We start from the raw sequence: 20115 nt of genomic DNA, 5'->3' as shown, positions 1-20115 counted from the left end.
TGTAGTTCCAGGAACTTCTCCCAAAGTTCCTTTGCTGATTCGTAAGCACCGATTCTGTTGACTTCTTAAGGAGGTAGCACGCTCGGCAGATGGAATTCAACTCGTCCATTTACCACAAAATCTACTTGCTTCTTTTTGGTCCATTGATATTCCTCTCTGTCTTTCGGTGCTACAAATCCATATTTTAATATTAACAATAATTCAAAACCGATTTTAAAAAATATCTCTATGCGTTTCTTCCAAGACACAAATTCTCCCTCAAACTTTAGTGATAAATTATCGGTCCGACCATCATTTCGGTGCTTTAGTCAGCGGTTAGTCCTTCTGAGGTGGTTGAGATCTGATATCACTTGTTGGCGCAGTGGGGCTGACAAGAGGGGGGTGAATTGTCTGTTAGAGAAAAATAATACCTTTCCCGTTCTTTCAACTCTAATTAAAAGCAACACTAATAATAAATCGAATTAACAATAAAAAAATTGAGGCTCAGAATTTACTTGGTTACAACCTAAATGGTTGTTAATCCAAGGACAATAAAAGCACTAAAAGATCTTCTTCATGCAGGCGGAGAAGTCTCTTACAATCGTTGAACACTCAGATAGTTAGTAGGAAAAGATTACAAGAGTTTATCCCTATTTCCTAAGTCCAGGGGTCTTTTTATAGCCCTTGGAAAATCTTATCCATGGGTTGAAGGCGCCTTCAATAGGGCTGGAAGGTGCCTCTAGCGAGGCGTTAAAGGATAAAATTTTATCCTTTGGCAACTGCTAAAATCAGCCTGGTCGAAGGCGCTTTCCATAGGACTAGAAGGCGCCTTTGTACTGTTCATCGAAGGTGTCTTCCAACCATGGAAGATGCCTTCCACAGTGAAGGTGCGGAGGTGCCTCGGAGGCGCCTTCAACTCTCTTTAAAGGTGCCTTCAGCAGAATTTCCAGCCTTTTTTTTGCTCTTCTGCTGCTCCGATCGCTTGAGTGATCGCGGCCACTCAGGATAGGGCTCACCCGAACCCATTTTCCGGTCTTCTCCTTGAGCATGCTTCCTCTTCAGCTTCTCATCTCTTAGACCACCGTGCGTGTCCTTCTCATCTACCAGTGTACTCTTCCGCAACACTTCATCCCTCGAATACACCGAGCTCATTGGCTCCCTTTCCGTGCCATCTTTCTCGCTAGCTGCGTCTTCCGCTCGACTTCTTATGTTCGTAAGCTCCTGCACACTTATACACAAGGATCAAACCTAACAGGATCTAAGTTTAACTTGGTTGATCATATCAAAACTACCATGGGATCCAACAAAATCTTCTGTGGATACCCAGCGAATTCCAATCGATTGATTAATCGATTAGTGAATCCTGATCGATCAGTCGATCGATCCAGAAGCTCTCTATTGGCTTCTCATAATTTTCAATTGATTGATTAATCGATTAGTGCCCCCAATTGATCAGCCAATCGATCCAGAAGTTCTCTGTTTGTTTTCTCATGAACATAAATCAATTAATTGATTGATTGGTGAATCCCAATCGATTAGTTGATCGATTCAGAAGCTCTTTGTTGGTTTTTTTTAACCCAATCGATTGAATGATCGATTAGTGATCCTAATCGATTGAATGATCGATTGGTGACCTCAATCAATCAACCGATCGATCCAGAAGTTTTCCTTTGGATTCTTGTCGTGAATGGCGGTCCGAATTGATTGATTCCTCATGCTGATCGATTGTTGAACACTAATTGATCAGCTGATCGATTCTTGACCTTTCTGCTCGCGAACTTGAACATCTCAATCGATCAGACTTATGCTAATCAATTGGTAAGCACCAATCGATTAACCGATCGATTTGATATCAGAAAACACCCATTTCTTAACATAATTTTCTGCCCTAAAATCGTGCTGCCAATCTCGTTCTTCTCAGATAACGCGAAAAACATGATTCATATGTTAAATCCAAATCTATCCAAACTACATTCAACGAATATACATCAATTTTGCTAATCCATATGGAATCAAATGCAAAAATTGATGTATTTATGTCAAAACGTTGACAAATAATCCTTACACCTTAAAAACTGATAATAACCCAATTCTATGCTCTGATACCAATTGTTAGATTTGTAGTACATCATATATGAACTAAAGGATATATCTACAACAAGATCTGACTTCTATCAATATCTAAAGCACAATACAAATCGAAACAATAACACATGAATGATTGACCTGAATTCATCGCTATAGCTAATGCTTCTTACTTGTTATCGGAGTTCCTGATATTGCGGAAAAGTCTTCTACAGGAATGGACGACGACAATCCTTAGCTCTCTCTCAATGGGAAAGAAAGGAGGTTGAAGAAGCTCTTGAACGTGCCCTAATTCTTGAGTCTTTTCCTTTATATACCAAGTCCATCCTATAGAGACTATTGACATTAAAGCTCATCCATCATTAACAACCCATTAATATTAATGATCTGAGTTATTGGATCTACACATTGAATCTACATCCATTTAGACCAACCTCTCTTTATATGCTTAAAGCATTAGATCATTTAATTGAGTTTAGTTACTTTAATGATAATTAATTGTGTGTGTTAATCAAGTCTAAGTTCACTTTATGGAAATTAAGTCCACTCATATGGACTTAATTAGATCTAGTCCACCTATATGAACTTAATCCTACCGGACCAATTATATGGGATTACTAGGATGACAGATTTCATCTTTTTACTACTATTAAACTCTTATTCAATCCAAGCTTTCCGTTCTCAAATACTTTGAGTATTTCCTCAACTTAATTCAGGCTCCCCGCTGTAAGTATCCTCTTATTCTAGGACTTTGCCCTTTAGTCTCAGAGCTTCCTCGATCCATGTTGGTTCGCTCTAAAGTACTATGAGCTTCCCTTTGATCTGGGTCTTTTGCATTTGAGTCCACCAAAGCTCTTCCTTAATCTGCACTCCCCACCCTTTAGTACTCCAAATTTGTGATCGATCCTTAAATCTGAGTACTCTGAGCATCCCGTGAATTGCAAAAAGAGAATACTGATGGATCTATATCTAGAGATGGGCAAATAGGAGAGAAGACATCTCTATCGGATCTATGGATTTCTGAATTTTAAAAAACAACCAATAATATCAATCTTCATTGCCCCTATCAAATCCAAAAAATTGATTGGACATTTCAATGTTTTTTGATGTGACATGCCACGATGAAGTTTTTAAAATAAAGCTACTCAGGTAATGAATTGTCGACTAAGCAAGAATTTGACAGAGTGAAAATTGGAATTAACACAACGACTCATCGACTCATCGACTCATCGTAAAACAAAATAAAGAAACCAGAATAGCTATGATCGTGTAGGCCCATCTGTCAGAATTTGCACGTGAAATTCACATGCGATTGCCGCCTTCTTCATGGCTTCGCTTCGCATGTGATCTGTATTAATACTCCAGTAATCGCACACATTATTACTCCCTCTTCGATTTCCCACCTAAATCCTAAAATTTAGCAAAAACGTCCCTTCCCCTTACGATTCGAAGTATGCTAATTTTTCCATTTCACACCTCCATATTTTGGAACCCAAGCAAATTGCAAGCTCGCCTCGGTTCGGGAGCGAACCGCCTACGAATGGGGTACGGCGGGAGACACGAATTCAGACACCGGTTTCGCCTTGCTTTGCTTTCTGCTTTCCTTTGTCCTCTTCTCGCTTCGGCTCTCCTCTTTCAATCGTCCAAAGCGATGCCCTTTGCTCTACCTCCATCGCTACAGCTGGAGCCGAATGCGTTCGGTCTGAAGAGAGGCATCAGGTTTAGGGCTACAGTTTAGCTCTGAGATCCGTCGGGAGGGGACATTGTGAGATGCCGAGCGTGGCCGTCAAGCTCTACAGCGTCTTCTTCAAGCTCCTGCTGAAGCACAAGCTGCAGAGCCTCTTGCAGGCGGAGGAAGGCGGCGCGTCGTCGGGTGATAACGGATTCGGTGTCACGTCCCGGTCGGAGGAGTCTACAGCGCCGGTGAATCCCTCTTTCGGCGCCGACGGTGTCGCCACCAAGGACATCCACATCGACCCCCTCACCTCGTTAGCCGTCCGCATCTTCCTCCCGGACCCTGCGCTCCTCCGCACCGTTGCGTCCGCACGACGGACAGCCGATATCGATCGCCGCAACAGCTACGGTGGCGCTGCCGTCGCTGCTCCCTCTCCCGACCGCATCCGCCGGCGCAGCTTTGGTGGCCCCGGATCCGCTCACGATAAAGGAGACGCTGCTTCCGACGGTACCAACTATCGCGGATACCTCCCCTCCGTCGTTGACGCGCGTCATCGGGTGGGTAGGTCGAAGAGATTGCCAGTCATTATCCAGTTTCACGGAGGCGGGTTCATCGCCGGGAGCAATACGTCGAATGCAAACGATTTCTACTGTAGGCGGATTGCGAAGCTGTGCGACGCCATTGTAATTGCGGTCGGGTATAGGCTGGCACCAGAGAGTCGCTATCCTGCAGCATTCGAGGATGGATTGAAGGTGCTGCATTGGTTAGGGAAGCAGGCGAAGCTGGCCGAGTGCAGAATGTCTATGGGGTCTGCGAGGGGAGGAGGAGCTGGAGAGTTAAGAAAGGCTCAGATTGTGGATACATTTGGAGCATCGACTGTGGAGCCTTGGCTAGCATATCATGCCGATCCTTCCAGGTGATTTTTCTTCTTAGAATTCTTGCTTCTACTAATCATGGCTGTTTGTGTTCTCCTAAATGTAGGGTCATTGGAAGGTAATTTATCCAGTCTTCTACTCATTTCCTTTTCGATTGTATCAATGGTACTAGAAGGATATTATATGACAGTAAATTTGTAAAACTAGGCATTTAATTGTGTTTGTCTTTTTATATGTTCCACTAGACTGCTGCTTCCAAATCAATATTTTTTGTAAAGCTGCTTTTGAGTAAATCCTGTTTTTGCACCAAATACATTATAGAATAGGGGCTACAGAAATACTATAACTTTATCTTCGATAGAATAATACTTTTCTAAGAACTTAACTTGGAATGGTATCTTGATAAAGGAGAAGTTTTAGATTCTACAATAAGATTTAACAAATTGGTTGATACATGATAACATCAAGAGATGGAAGTTATCTTATATGAGTACATACAAAGGAAGTCATTTTATGTCACAGAAGTTCAATTATTCTAAATTTTGCACGATCTTAGTCTAGGTTATTGTCATATGTTGTTTCAAGTCTGGATGTTGTATTAATTGGATCGTTTTAGGTTGTTTTGTGGACTGTCTTACTCTTTAGTTTGTTATTGGCTTTCTTTTAACAACTTCAAGTTCATGAGAGAGGTAGCCAAAGTTAGTAGGAAAAGGATTTTATAAGGAAATAGTGAATACATTACGTCATTACGTCTTGGTTCCTATATGGGATGAACAATGTCTTTTGTTAATGTTACTTATTTTACCATGCTTATTCTTTGGTCTTTTTATAAGCAAAATGGAGACTAAGATCTCTCGTCTAGTCGGGTTATACTTCTCTAAACACAATGCTTAACTGGCTTAAGTCTTTTGGGGGATTAAAATGCATTTGTATTCATTGCTCACAATCCAAGAGCAAGACTTCTTAATCTATGGTTTCGATCTTCATATTCTTCAAAGTTAATTTTAACTTGCTGTAATGATTGGCCAACTGATCAGTCGATATTAAATCTGAATTCATTCAGGTTTAGTTTCAATGAGTATCTTGAGAGACAACAATTTAGTTTATTATATATTTTGAGAAGCTTAATGGATATTCAATAAGTTCCATCAGTTTTAGGGGACTTGCTGAATCAATTAGAGAATTGCAATATCATATATAGGCAAACCTTAGGTTAGTTTTAAGAACTTGTACAGTCAATATTTTTTTTTTTTACTTTTTGCTGGGAATTCAGGTACTATGTTGCCATGCATTAGGTGACTATTTAACCTTTTTTTTAAAAAAAAAATCAGATGTTTATGTTTCCCTCTATTACAACTATAATTTGAGAGAGAAGCTGAATCAATCAAACATATTATTGCTATTTAAATACATGGATATAACATAAATTAGGAATTTTGAATTAGTTTCATTTATGCTCTCTTGGATTTCTACCCCCTTTTATCCTTGTTAGACATCCACACTTTGAGCTCCAATGCCCCTCGATAATTGACTCCATAGATCATGTGTAGATGGCAAGCAGTGTAAGTTCTAAATATTTAGGGTTGGCTAGATGAATAACATGTGGTTGATCACATAGGTAAACACAACTCAAGTTACCCTCATTATTTTCATGTAAAAGCAATTGGTAAAAAAGGCACCTTACTTGGATCCACACATGTTGAATACTTGTGTCAAAGTCAAGCAACATATTTACAATGTACTTCTTGACATGTAGCATCAAGCATGAATAGCTTCCCAGAAAATATTTTAATAAACAACTACTCCATTTATGTATGAACATTACAATTATCTCTTTTTAGGGATAGATCAAAGGCTGAGTTGTTAAACTCCAAATAAAACTAATTATTTCGATCTCTGCACAACTGCAAATTGCCTTAGTGGACTAGGCAGATCTTTAAAAATGAGAAATGACATGTGTGTGAATTTTATTATCTCAAAATTAATTTAAAAAAATAATACCTTTTGAAAATATGAAGTGCACTAATTATTTTGACTATGCTTATAGAGTACCACATCCAAAATTCTTACATATAATTCCTATTCTTATATTATTACCAAGTATCCGAAGTATTTAGTCCTCGCCGACCTATTTGTATTGCCACCAAATGCACCTGCAATACCTATCAAGTTTCTTGTACCTGCATACTTGATACATATAGATCACATATATTTCCTAATTTAAACTCAGTCTAGATATTGAAATCACATGCAATACTACATGCTTTGGGGTATCATTGTACTAACCATGGTTTAAAATTTCATACAGTGTCGAACAAAGTGGTTAAAACGCATCATTCTGATATTATCAAAATTTGATACTACTCGGCACAGACAATGTCTCATTCTTTCGCTGCATCTCCTTCCTCCTTCAACCTCCAATATGCCACCAACACCATGCATTAGAATACATGCATGAGAGATTAATCATTCAAATTAAGTTGATTAATTGGTTAATTAATTTAGATTAAATTTTGAAAAAGGTTGTTTAACCCTTGTTAGATTCAAACTTAGCTTTGGATTCATCCAGAAGGAATTTATATGGTATTTATATGGTAAGCTTCCAGGTGAGTCACAAAGGACATCATTAAAATAACCATGCGCCTAGACAAAGCTTTCCAAAAACAACCAATCCAAAAAACTTAATACTAGGTTTTGGTTTAACTAGCTCATGTTTGATTGGGATAGCTTTAATTAGATCTGTTGGAACCCCATGGTTGTTTTGGTGTGATCAACAAGTTAAGTTAGGTTCTGCGTTGTTTCTAACCTTGTGTCTAAGTGTGCAGGAGCTTAGGAGCACAGGTACTCGAGCGGAAGACGCAGCTAGCGAGAAGGACGACACGCTGTGCGTCCGAGGGACGAGGTGTTGCGGAAGAGTACACCGGCGGACGAGAAGGAAGTGCGCGCGGTGGTTCCGAGGTACGAAAGCCGGAGCGGAAGATTGCTCGGGGAGCAAGAGACGCAGCTAGCGCGAAGGTCGGCACGGGGTGCGACCGAGGGACGAAGTCTGCGGATGAGTACGCTGGTGGACGAGAAGCCGGAGGGAAGCACGCTCGAGAAGACCGGAAGATGGGTTCGGGTGAGCCCTATTCCGGATGTCAAAGATCACCCAAGCAAGCGGAGCCGGAGCAGAAAGACCCGGACCAGAGGCGAGCTGAACCAGAGAAGAGAGCACGGACCAAAAGTCAACTGGGTTGACTTTTGGCTCCGGGGCGCCCGGAACCATCCGGGGCGCCCGGAAGGGACTTTTTCACAGGATCGAGCTTTGACTCGATCCAACCGTTGGGGGATAAATTTTATCCCCCCAGGGCGCCCGGAACCCATCCAGGCGCCCCGACCAAGGCTATAAATATAGCCTTGGTCCAGAAGCTTTTCAACAATCACGATCATTCTATTTCCAAACACTTGTATGCTTTAGTTGTAGTTAAGCTTCTGTTTTCTGTGCCTAAACGCTGTAAGAGGCTTCTCCGCCTGAAGGAGTTTTTGAGCTTAATCTTCCTTGGATTAACAACCACATCGGTTGTAACCAAGTAAACATCTGGTGCCTCGTCTTTTCTTTTATGCTTTTATTTATCTGCTTAATTCATTTTACAAGTGTTAGCTTAATCGTTTGAGGAAGGGTTGTTTGTTTTAATTGACAGGTTATTTACCAACCCCTCTAGCTGGCCCAACGGTCCTACAAGTGGTATCAGAGCTGAGTACGCCTCAGAAGGACTAACCGCCGTCTGAAGCAACAAAACGATGGCCGGAGCTAACGAATATCCACCAGCATTCGAGGGGGAGTTTTCTTCATGGAAGAAACAAATGGAGGTATACCTTAACTCAGACCTTGGTATTTCCTTAATTTTAAAATCTGGTTATGAAGAACCGAAGAACACGAACGGAGAAAGACTCGATCTACGTCTCTGGAACAAAAAGCAACGTAACGAATCGATGGCAAACGGACGGGCAAAATTTCATCTCCTAACCGTGATACCAAATGAAGATCTCAAAAGAATCGGCGAATACAACAGCGCAAAAGAACTTTGGGAAAAGTTCTTAAAACTCTACGAAGAACCAACTGAAGCCCAATCCGACTCTTTGATGGACACCGAGCTGCCGACAGAACAGTCTGAGATGGAAGAAATTACCGAGACAGCCCCAACAGCCGAAGTACATCCCGAGAGTGATGAAGGGGAGAATCTTCGGATAAAAGCAACTCGACAGGGGGAGAATCAACTACCGAAAAGGTAAGTCAGGTATGGACTCGAACCTCTGATCAATTAAATGATTCAATCGAAAAATTGCCTGAAGAGTCTTTCAAATCAGAAATTGAATCATCGAAAGAATTTTTTGAATTAGAAAATCAATTGTCAAACTTGCCTTGCAAATTATTATTAAAAGAATTTTGCAAGTTAGAAATTTTGTCGAAAAACTTTTGTAAATTGCAAAATATTTTTTCGAAAGAATTATGCAAATTAGAAATGATGTCAAAAACTTTCTTCGAATATTTTTTCGAATTACAAATTACTTTCTCGAAAGAGTTTTGCAATTCAGAAAATGAGTCATCGAAAAAGTGTTTCGGATTAAGAAATCTATTATTAATAAATTCCTGCAAATTAGAATTTTTATTAAAAAATTCTTGCAAATTACAAAATATTCTTTCAAACGAATTTTGCACATTGTCGAAAGAATTTTTTATAGAATCGAAAAATTTTATCAAGTTAGAATCTATGCTATCGAAATATTTTTGTGAACTAGAAATTCAAAAAATAATAGAAATTAACATGATACAAATTGTTGCATGTTTAATATTTTTTGCTTTAAATCTGAAAAAGTGTGACTTAAGAATTTCTGATAAATTAAAATGGAAGTTTAAACCTTCTGATTAAAGCATAAAATATATAAATAAATAAATGCATAGAAAATTTCTCTTTATGTTATTAATTCTCTGAAATTTTCTTGCATAAAGCTTTCTGTTTAGAAACTTCTTAATCTTGATGTCGAATGACTTAGAAATTTGTCTTGACTTGGAAATATTTCCCTGAAAATTATTGAAATATAGTCAAAAATTTTTTAATGTCAACCCTTAGATTTCGTTTGTACCTCATTTTTATTGTGATCAAAGGGGGAGAAGGGAAAGTATAAGTCTAGGGGGAGGTAGAAAAAAATTGAAAATTAAAATTTGGAATGTTTGAAATTTAATTTTTTTTCTATCATGTTGCATGTTATTGCAATAAACTGTTTAATTTCATATCTATTGTTGACCCTAGCTTAACTTGGGTTGATCACACCAAAAAGGGGGAGATTGTTGGAACCCCATGGTTGTTTTGGTGTGATCAACAAGTTAAGTTAGTTGTTTCTAACCTTGTGTCTAAGTGTGCAGGAGCTTAGAGCACAGGTACTGGAAGAAGGAGCTAGCGAGAAGGACGACCTGTGCGTCCGAGGGACGAGGTGCTACGGAAGAGTACACCGCGGACGAGAAGGAAGTGCGGTGGTTCCGAGGCAGGCCGGAGCGGAAGATTGCTCGGGAGCAAGAGCAGCTAGCGAAGGTCGACGGGTGCACCGAGGGACCAAGTCTGCGGATGAGTACTGGTGGACGAGAAGGGACACGCAGTAATTCCGAGGGACGAAGCCGGGAGGAAGCACGCTCGAGAAGACCGGAAGATGGGTTCGGGTGAGCCCTATTCCGGATGTCAAAGATCACCCAAGCAAGCGGAGCCGGAGCAGAAAGACCCGGACCAGAGGCGAGAGCACGGACCAAAAGTCAACTGGGTTGACTTTTGGCTCCGGGGCGCCCGGAACTATCCGGGGCGCCCGGAGCTGTCCGGGGCGCCCGGAACCATCCGGGGCGCCCGGAAGGGACTTTTTCACAGGATCGAGCTTTGACTCGATCCAATCGTTGGGGGATAAATTTTATCCCCCCCCAGGGCGCCCGGAACCCATCCAGGCGCCCCGACCAAGGCTATAAATATAGCCTTGGTCCAGAAGCTTTTCAACAATTACGATCATTTTATTTCCAAACACTTGTATACTTTAGTTGTAGTTAAGCTTCTGTTTTCTGTGCCTAAACGCTGTAAGAGGCTTCTCCGCCTGAAGGAGTTTTTGAGCTTAATCTTCCTTGGATTAACAACTACATCGGTTGTAACCAAGTAAACATCTGGTGCCTCGTCTTTTCTTTTATGCTTTTATTTATCTGCTTAATTCATTTTACAAGTGTTAGCTTAATCGTTCGAGGAAGGGTTGTTTGTTTTAATTGACAGGTTATTTACCAACCCCTCTAGCCGGCCCAACGGTCCTACAAGATCCACTAGGTCTAGTGCACCAGATAGAACACATATGATTCAACCTAGACATGCCTTCGATAAAGTTTCCTTAGCCTACTATTATCCTAATTCATTCTAATGCTATGTTGTCAAACCCTTTTTCATTTCTAACCATTCTAAATTATCAATTAAAACTAAGCATGTATATTTAAAACAGTAAACCAAACAATCATGCATTTAATTCAATAAGAGATCATTGTTTTTCTATAGGCGCCCCTGAATCATAACCTTGATATGGTCTATTTAGGTAATGAATTTGATCCATGGAGACCCAATGTTGATTTGATCCATTTTGGTTAAGTAAACATGTTTTAGGGACCCATGCTTGGACTTAGTTTCTAAATTTTGACTAAATAAAGACATGTAAGATTTGTTGGTTGGTATCGTTCTATCAAATATTGAAACTTTTGATATAGCTCGAGATTTTAAACCTTAGCACCAACAAAGGTTTGTGTTTTTAAACTTTGGATTTGTGATGTGGAATGTTAAAAAGACATTGTTTTGCGTTCAAGTTGTTAAACAGGATCTTAGTAGGTCATATGAGTGATCATGAGGGTGGAGTCACCCTGCATCAGTTAGTCCCCACATATCAAGGTCCATTATGATAGGGGGTTTTATGCAAAAAATATCTTACAGATTTCGCTGGTTCACCTCTTGTTGAAATGCCTAGGCAGTGCATTACTTATTCTTCCCTCTCATTGGCTTTCGTTTTATGACACTGTTGGGATACAAAAGGCTTTCAGTCTCGCTTGGTCTTCCTTAGCCTGCCTTTGTTTCTCCTTTGCAATATTCGGTTGATAAGTTCTTTGGTTGCGCAACTTGCTTTCTTGAAGTTGTTATCGGTTCCTCTAGAATTCTCATCAAGCTCTTGGTTATTCTTGTGTCGCCCTTAATTTCGTTCCATTTTAACCTAAGTGGTTAAACAAGATCTTAGTAGGCCATATAAGTGATCATGAGGGTGAAGTTACCCTGCATCAGTTAGTCCCCATGTATCAAGGTCCATTATGATAGGGGGTTTTATGCAAAAAAATTTCTTACGGATTTCGGTGGTTCACCTCTTGTTGAAATGCCTAGGCAGTGCATCACTTGTTCTTCCCTCTCATTGGCTTTCGTTTTATGACACTATTGGGATATAAAAGGCTTCCACTATGATGGAGTAGGAAATTCTATCTTCTTGACACTTCACTCTCGCATGGTCTTCCTTAGCTTGCCTTTGTTTCTCCTTCACAATATTAGGTTTATAAGTTCTTTGGTTGGTGAATTTTTCAAGAAGCCTATTGGGTGTGCTTTGACAAGGAAATCTATTATATATCTTTCGATTTGGGTGGAAGCTCTACTTCATTTCTACCTCTAACAAGTGGTGGAAGAGGTAGGTTTCTTTGTGTGCTATCCTAGGTCAACTATTCCCACTTGTTGAACCTATTTGTCTTTAGTTAGGAACTCCTTCCCTTCCTTAACATCCAAAGAGACAAAAGAGGCAATAGATTTGTAGAGTGTTATCGTTGTGTCTGATCTTATTAAGGTTATGTCCAAGGAGATTGGTAGAATTAGGCTATCGAAAGCCTATAGGTGTGTCATTTGTTGTATAACTCCCTTTTGTAGCAAAAAAAGGTGATTAAGCTCACCCCAGGTGTCCCTCACAGCCCGTTCCCAGGTTATGTGAAGGGAGGTAAATCATGGGGTTAGCTTAATACTGAAAGTGGTTAACATGCTAATATTTTGTTTTATAGGAATGATTTTTTTTGAAATTCTTAGGCAGTAGAAACATTGCCGAGGAGGTAGGAGCACAATTATTAGCCCTAATTTTAAATTTTCACTCCCTTAGGCAAGAAGGAAGATGTGCCCCTATCCATAGATCAGGGGCCTCGCATAGGCAGTGCTAGCCTCTTGGGTGCTAGTGGCACATTTGATGCTTCCAATCCTTTTATGTGTGTTGCTAGAGGCACTAATTCTTATGAACATTGTGAGCGTTGGGTGTCAATCGTTTGTCTTATTGAGGTTGAGGTGTTTGCAATTGAGACTGTTGGATTCTAGGAGCAAAGGGGCATAAAGAAGCTAGATTGCAGCCTATTGCATACTTGCTCCCTGATTTGAAGAAGTAAAGAAACATCATCAACGTGACTCCTAAGGCGTTGATGTTGGCGGACCTACTTAAATATTTCAAAGGATGAGGATAAGAACCCTACATCCACTGACTTGGATTATGTCAAACTGTGCTAGGTTCTCAAGTCAATCATTGTTAGGAAATTTTCCCCTCTAATTGGGAGGGAGCGCAAAGCTCGATGAAACCTAAAGAGAAAAAAAATGAAGGTGAGCTTAAGGCAAATCTTTTTAGCTTGACCAGAAGAACCAAAATTTCACCAGTGAGAACCATTATGAAGGTTTCTCGCCAAGACATGGAGATAGAGCTTGAGTAGGAGAAAACTAGAGTTGCTAAGCTTCAGTAAGAAATTGAAGGCTTACAAAGGAGGCCTAAGCGAACTTGGAAGCAAAAAATAAAATAATTGATGATCTTGCTACCTGGACGAACTATATGCTAAGCACCCTTGAAAGTTGAGAAGCTCTTATAGGAGAATAAATATTTAAGCTACTCTGTGTGAGGTTGGCCCCAAATCTCGCATGACTTATTCACATTGAGATATTTGATCTTCCAAGATCGTGTTATCAAGCGTCACTTTGAGCTTAAGTTTGAGAACCCTTTGACCTACCACAATGTGCTGAAGGCTAGTATTTATTTTGATGGCACCTAGGACATGGCTCCCACAGAGAAGGCTAAATTCTCGAGTTCCAACAAAAGAACGATGAGGAGGCAAGCTCAACCAAAAAAGTATGAATAGGACATGGTTTTGCTTTGTTGGGTGATTTATATTCTTGTTGACTTCTTGCCTTGGCGTTTCTTAGATATTTATTTGGAACTCAAACATCATACTCAATAAACCCTTTTATTCCTTAAAGATTTTTATATGTTTCCAATATTGTATTTTCTACATTCCTTTGATCCATTGTGGTGTTACTTGGGTTTAGGTCTCTTGCCTATAAAATCTTCCCTTACCCTTTTTCTTTGTGATTTGGATGCCTTCCGGTTCAATGTTGTGGGGGCAACTTCCCCAATATTGTTTCCAAGTTTGGAGAGTCCTTCCCATCATGGAAAATTCATAGAAGAACTTGGTCTCATTATACTCAGCTAATTCCTTTGGATCAATTGTTGATGCTTTTGGAATCATCCCATATGCATTGATTCCTAGTAGAATATTCATTCTTTTCAAAAATTAAGGGTGGATATACTTTTGGTGTATCACTAATGTGGAGCATTTAGCACCTACATAGACTTAGTATCACCCGATACTTAACTTTTAAAGCAATGGCGATTGTTGTTGTTGGAAGTTACTTTATTCTTGTATGTACAAAGTTGTTTGAATAGAATTTAAGGACTCTTTCTCCACTTATGTGTCATAGCGACCTCTCTCTTTTTTACTTAAGCTCTTAGATGCCTTGGTCCCATGTAGATAATTGGCATGCATTATAAGTGCTTCACTCTAATTTGAGCATGGCTAGGTCGCTTCTTTGAGGTTTTATGTCATTTCTGTATGATACTCCTTTGGGGCATTTTTGGCTTGGGTAGAGGGTCTTTAAACCTCTTTGTCTCTTCCTCAAGGTCTTATATTATTTCTTTATAACACTTCTTTGAGAATCCTTAGACCTCTTGGCCGCTTCTCTAAAATCTTTTTCTATTTCTATATGATGACTCTTTGGGGGTCTTTAGCTCAGATCAAGGTTTGGATCTCTCGGCCACTTCCTCAAAGTCTCATGTCATTTCTACATGACGCCTCCCTGGGAATCTTAAGTTTGGATGCTTGGACCTCTTGGTTGTTTCCATAGGGCCTTATGTCATTTCTACGTGTCTTTGGCTTGGTTCGAGAGTTTTTGTACTTCTCAATTGCTTCTCTAAGGTCTTATGAAATTTTTATATGATGCATCTTTAGGAGATGTTTTATTCGATTCAAGGGTCTTTGGACCTCTTGGTCACTTCCCCAAGGTTTTATATCATTTTTATATAATGGATGCTCTCTAATATCTTATGTCAATTTATATGATGCCTCTTTAAGGCATCTTTAGGTCAGTTCATGTGTCCTTGGACATCTCGGCTTCTTTCTTGAGGTCCTATGTCATTATTATATGAAGCATCTTTGAGGGTCTTCAGCTTTGTCTGAGAGTTCTTAGACCACTTGCTTGTTTCTTGGTCTTATTTTTCATTTCTATGATGCCTCTAGGTTGCTTAGCTAAGGTTTTATGCCATTTTATATGACACCATTTTAAAGAGTCTTCAGGTTAGTTTGAAGGTCCTTAGACCTCTTTGCCATTTCCCCGAGGTTTTGTATTATTTCTATATACACCTTTTGGGGGCATCTTCATCTTGGTTTAAGGGTCTTTGGACTTTTTGGTCGCTTCCCGCTTCCTTGAGGTTTCGTTTCTATATGACTTTCTCCTTTTCCTTGAGGTATTATATCATTTCCATATGATGCTACTTTTTCCTTAAGGTCTTATATCATTTCTTTATGATGCACCTTTAGGGTGTCTTTAGCTTAGTCTATGACTTTTTAAGAAAATATCATAAATACCATTGTTTGATCAAGTTTTCAACTTTGTGTCTTATTTGGATGCAGTCATCTATATCAAGCTTGTGCTTATTGTGAAAAAGGAAAAAACATGCTATGATCATTCTTATGTGCCATAGACTTAATCTACTGTGGTTCAATGTAACCTTATCTCTTCAGTCTCCAAAACAATTTTTGACAAGTAAGCAATCAATGACATACCTCGATCCTCTTAGACATGCTCCGTCCAAAGCTCTAGGGGCACACATTGGGTCGTGATTGTCGAGGCTCTTTTAGTCTTTGAGGTCGTGCATATGATGTTTTAGATTTGAACACATTGTCTGTTGTAGCATATTGACTTGCTCTTTCTGGCATCTTAGTATAATCCCACAGGGGGACTCCTTTATAATGAGTGCAAGAATCCAGATGCTTACAATGTAAATTTAAAAGCCACCACCAGACCTTTGAATTTGAATCATCCACTCATCGCTTCCATGAATTTTCTTATGAACCTTGTAAGATACTTGTCACAACTTTATTTAGTGACATTATGTTGTCAGCACTTTGGGTCATTTCTTGACTATCGCTGAATTTTTAAAGCTTCAGGTATCACCTTGAAACTAGAAGTCTGGCTAATTGGTAGGCACACAAACCATTTATGCGCCGCCCCACAATGTAGTAAGAAAGACTTAGCATGTAAATACATCTGTGATCTCATACACAGTCATCCTTACTCGGTAAGCATCCATATCTGTGCATCCATATCTGTTCAATGGGGTTGGTGCTCTCATCATATGTATCCATAGGTAAATAAAAGTTTTTTGGAATGAGGTCTTGAATATCCTAAATGACTGGAGTTTGCTCTGGTTGAACTTCAACACTTCAATTTGGCTTGGTCCTACACAACACATCAAAGGGATCAAAAGGGTGTTTATTGTGAGTCTCAACCCTTGGGAGCTTATCGCTTCTCTGCTGTTCATAGACACAAAGTGGAGCTAAGAGTTGCTCAGTTTCTAGGTTTTTTAATCCAAGGTCTCCGTCTCTTTCGAGGTTGTTAGTTCAAAGTTGAACTACCTTCTCTAGGAAATTAGGGAAGTCAAATCTACCTCTTCGTGATCTGGGTGACCTCGAGATTGAATGTTTACTTTTCCTCTAGGATTTCATGCCCTGCTGCCTCTACCTAGTCTGTCAATCTGTTAAGGTCGGCGCTGACATACATTTTAGACCTTTTGATTGTATCGTCGAAGTAGATCTTTTGTAGGGATGAGTTGGAGGAATTCTATCAAGGGATGAGACCAAGGTGAAGTAAGCAATTTTGACTAGATGTTGGGCAGAGATAAGGATTGCCTGGAGTGAACCCCCAAGGTGGGGGTACTAATGTAATCGGTAATGTTGAAACTCGTCTCTTTCTCTAACTTCCTCTCTCTACACTGAAAGATGTTGCATCAATTGTTCATAGAAAAGTCAAAATTCTTTTCTTTGTCTCTCAAGGTCATATTTATAGGTCTATGTTCACCCTGATAAATGTTGCCACATACCCTATCACTTGCTTCCAAGCTAAAGTCACTTTGGGCCATGAATTAGTGATGTGGCACATTGATATTTGTGATCATTGTGGATGATTTAAGGAAGATCAACACTATCTACATCAACGTTTGTTTAGGTATAATCTCTATGTCAAATGACATGGGTGGATGCTAAAAATGTGTCATTGTGCTTTGTATGAGTGGGTAAACAGCAAAGGGCCTTAGAGTTTTTGTTGGATATCACACTAATAAGAACCCAAAATCATGTACGAACCAAACTTATTCCCCTGAATACATAATCTATTACAGGTATTATAGGAGTGCCAGCAGGTACCGCTAACCTTTTTCACTCATTTTGCCATTCCTGATGAGAAGTGGTAATTTACATATATACTGATGTTGTACTTTATATTCCCCACAATACTCATGGAGATCTGCAATGGCACATTAGGTGCTCCATTTCATCCACCTTCTATGGCAAGTAAATCCTTTTTTGTGCCTCGCATCCCTCTTTTGCTTTTCCTTATGCTTAACAAATGGAAATTGGAAAGTCAACTGAGTTTAAGCTGCTGTTCTACATAATTTGAACTTTATGGTTTTTTCTTGTACTGGTTTTTGATTATTTCATTACTTCATGTGACCAAAAAATGGAAAAGTTGTCATGACCTGATACCTGCCTTATTTGTCTGTTAGTTGTAAGATATTATAGCTGTTAGGCCTATAATCCATTGTAATCCAAAATGTCAAGGCATTTAAGGTGGAAGACCTCTTGGCATTTTAAACATATTTTCGAAATTGTTGGGAGATACAGGACTACGGTGAGGATTTATCCAGTTATCCTCTCCTCACTTCGTTAATCTCTAACATTGGTCTAGTTTTGATACCGTGTAAAATCTGAAGGCATCTGGATGGTCATATTAAGTATACTTTAAGAATCCTTAGATGGAAATGTGAGATTAAGGAGTGAAGTTTTATCCTCTCATCATTTCCTGATTCTCTTTAAAGCAACCTTCCAAACTAGTGGTTTTTTAAGCAACCACGAGGTAGAATCGGGTGTCTGCAGATGCAGTCTGTGACCTCAATTCTCCTACTATGCTACTAATAGTATAATGGTTTATTCTCTGTGCTAGTAATTGCTATTATTTGGAAAACGTTACACCTAACCTAGATGCTTCTTTGATTGACTTGAAAGCAGATGTGTTCTCCTCGGTGCAAGTTGTGGAGCTAACATTGCAGACTACGTGGCTCGTAAAGCTGTTGATGCTGGAAAGCTCATCGAGCCAGTTAAGGTTGTTGCCCAAGTTCTGGTGTATCCCTTCTTCATTGGAAGCACCCCAACACGTTCAGAAATAAAGCTAGCAAATTCTTACTTCTATGACAAGTCATTGTGTGCGCTTGCATGGAAGCTGTTCTTACCTGAGAATGAGTTTAGTCTCGACCACCCTGCCGCAAACCCTCTTGTGCCGGATCGGGGACCTCCATTGAAATTGATGCCGCCGACCCTCACAGTTGTTGCGGAGCATGACTGGATGAGAGACAGAGCAATTGCATATTCTGAGGAGCTCAGGAAAGTAAATGTTGATGCGCCTGTGCTCGAATACAAAGATGCAGTCCATGAATTTGCCACACTTGACATGCTCCTCAAGACTCCTCAAGCGCAGGCCTGTTCTGAAGACATTGCCATATGGGTGAAGAAGTATATATCTCTCCGAGGGCACGAATTCTCGTATTAGGCATCGCGTCGCATTAGATGCATAAGGAAAAGGGCATTGCTTGAGTGTTTGTATCAGGTTAGCAAGTTTGATGAGTTCAATTCATTGATATTGTCTTCATTCTTGTATGGCGTATTACGTAAAGAACCAGTACAGTTGAAGAATATAATGCGTTACGGTATGGAAGGAGATGTTATTTGTATTGGTAAAGTCGCATTTATTAAGTTATGGAATTGGTTAAAGCTTGATTTTATATTTAAAATATTGAAGGGCTGACTTTTGCAGGCCCTAAGAATAAGGTGGAATATAATTAGTCAACTCTTTAAAAACTAAACGGTTTTTTTATTAAAATATATTGCAAGATGGTGCACCTACCTTAATTTAGCATCATTTTGTTATATATATATATATAATTGTTATCCTACGGGTCTTTATCTTACGGAATCATACGGACAAACTCTTTCTCATTATTTCTTTTCGCGTCATCCTATTTTTCCTTATTTTCTTTTCCTCTCGTCTCGGCCGAAGCCTCGCGATCCTCCTCGTGCGCCTGCTCTCTCTCTCGCCGCGATCCTCCTCGCGCGCATGTGTCTCTCTCTCGCCGCGATCCTCCTCGCGCGCATGCGTCTCTCTCTCGCCGCGATCCTCCTCACGCGCCTACGTCTCTCTCTCTCCGCGATCCTCCTCGAGCGCCTGCGTCTCTCTCTTGCCGCGTCCCAATCTGGCACAATCGCGGCTGGATTTCGGACGCTATCGCGATTGGACGCAATCGCGCCAGATTCTGGCGAGATCGCGGCAGGATTCCGGGGTGATCGTGGCCGAAATCCGACGCGACTAGATCCCCTCGCCGCCGAGACTTCCTCTCAGCCCGGCGGTGGGCAGGCAGCAGCAACTGGAATCCATGCCGCGATCCCCGACGGGTTCACCCCCTGGCCTATAGTGTGGGTGGGTCCTAGCGGCCGGAGGTGGGCAGATGGCCGGCGGTGGGCAGGTGGCCGGCGGCCGGGCGAGGAGGCAGAGTGAGCACGGCGAGCAACTTCGGCAAGAACGAAGAAACACAACAGAGAATTCCAGGCTTCCTTCTGTGGGTCGCGGCCTGCGGGTGGTTGGTGACTGGTGGGCGGCCGGAGATGAGAAGGCGGGGTGACCGGTGGGTGGCGACTGGTCGATCGGCCGGCCAGAGGCGAGTAGGCAAGGCTGGCACGATCGACACACGACGACGAGAGAGAGGAGAACGAGGATGGTAAAAAAAATATATAAAAATATAAAAAGAAATCAAATTCTGCCGCGGACGAGTCCGCATGCACATGTCCGTATTTTAACA

General features: G+C 40.6%; 1 protein-coding gene across 1 annotated transcript; it reads left to right on the top strand.

Moving 5' to 3' along the window:
* Positions 1 to 3636: 3636 nt before the first annotated feature.
* Positions 3637 to 19019, top strand: LOC122015083 (probable carboxylesterase 11). Its single transcript, XM_042571760.1, has 2 exons — positions 3637 to 4655; positions 18275 to 19019. Exons 1-2 carry the CDS (start codon positions 3835 to 3837, stop codon positions 18810 to 18812), a joined length of 1359 nt encoding a protein of 452 aa, XP_042427694.1. The 5' UTR covers positions 3637 to 3834; the 3' UTR covers positions 18813 to 19019.
* Positions 19020 to 20115: the final 1096 nt, after the last annotated feature.

Source organism: Zingiber officinale, chromosome 8B (assembly GCF_018446385.1).
Source record: "Zingiber officinale cultivar Zhangliang chromosome 8B, Zo_v1.1, whole genome shotgun sequence".
Classification (NCBI taxonomy): Eukaryota; Viridiplantae; Streptophyta; class Magnoliopsida; order Zingiberales; family Zingiberaceae; genus Zingiber; species Zingiber officinale.
Note: the sequence above shows the minus strand (reverse complement) of the source record. Positions and strands in the feature narration are given on the sequence as shown.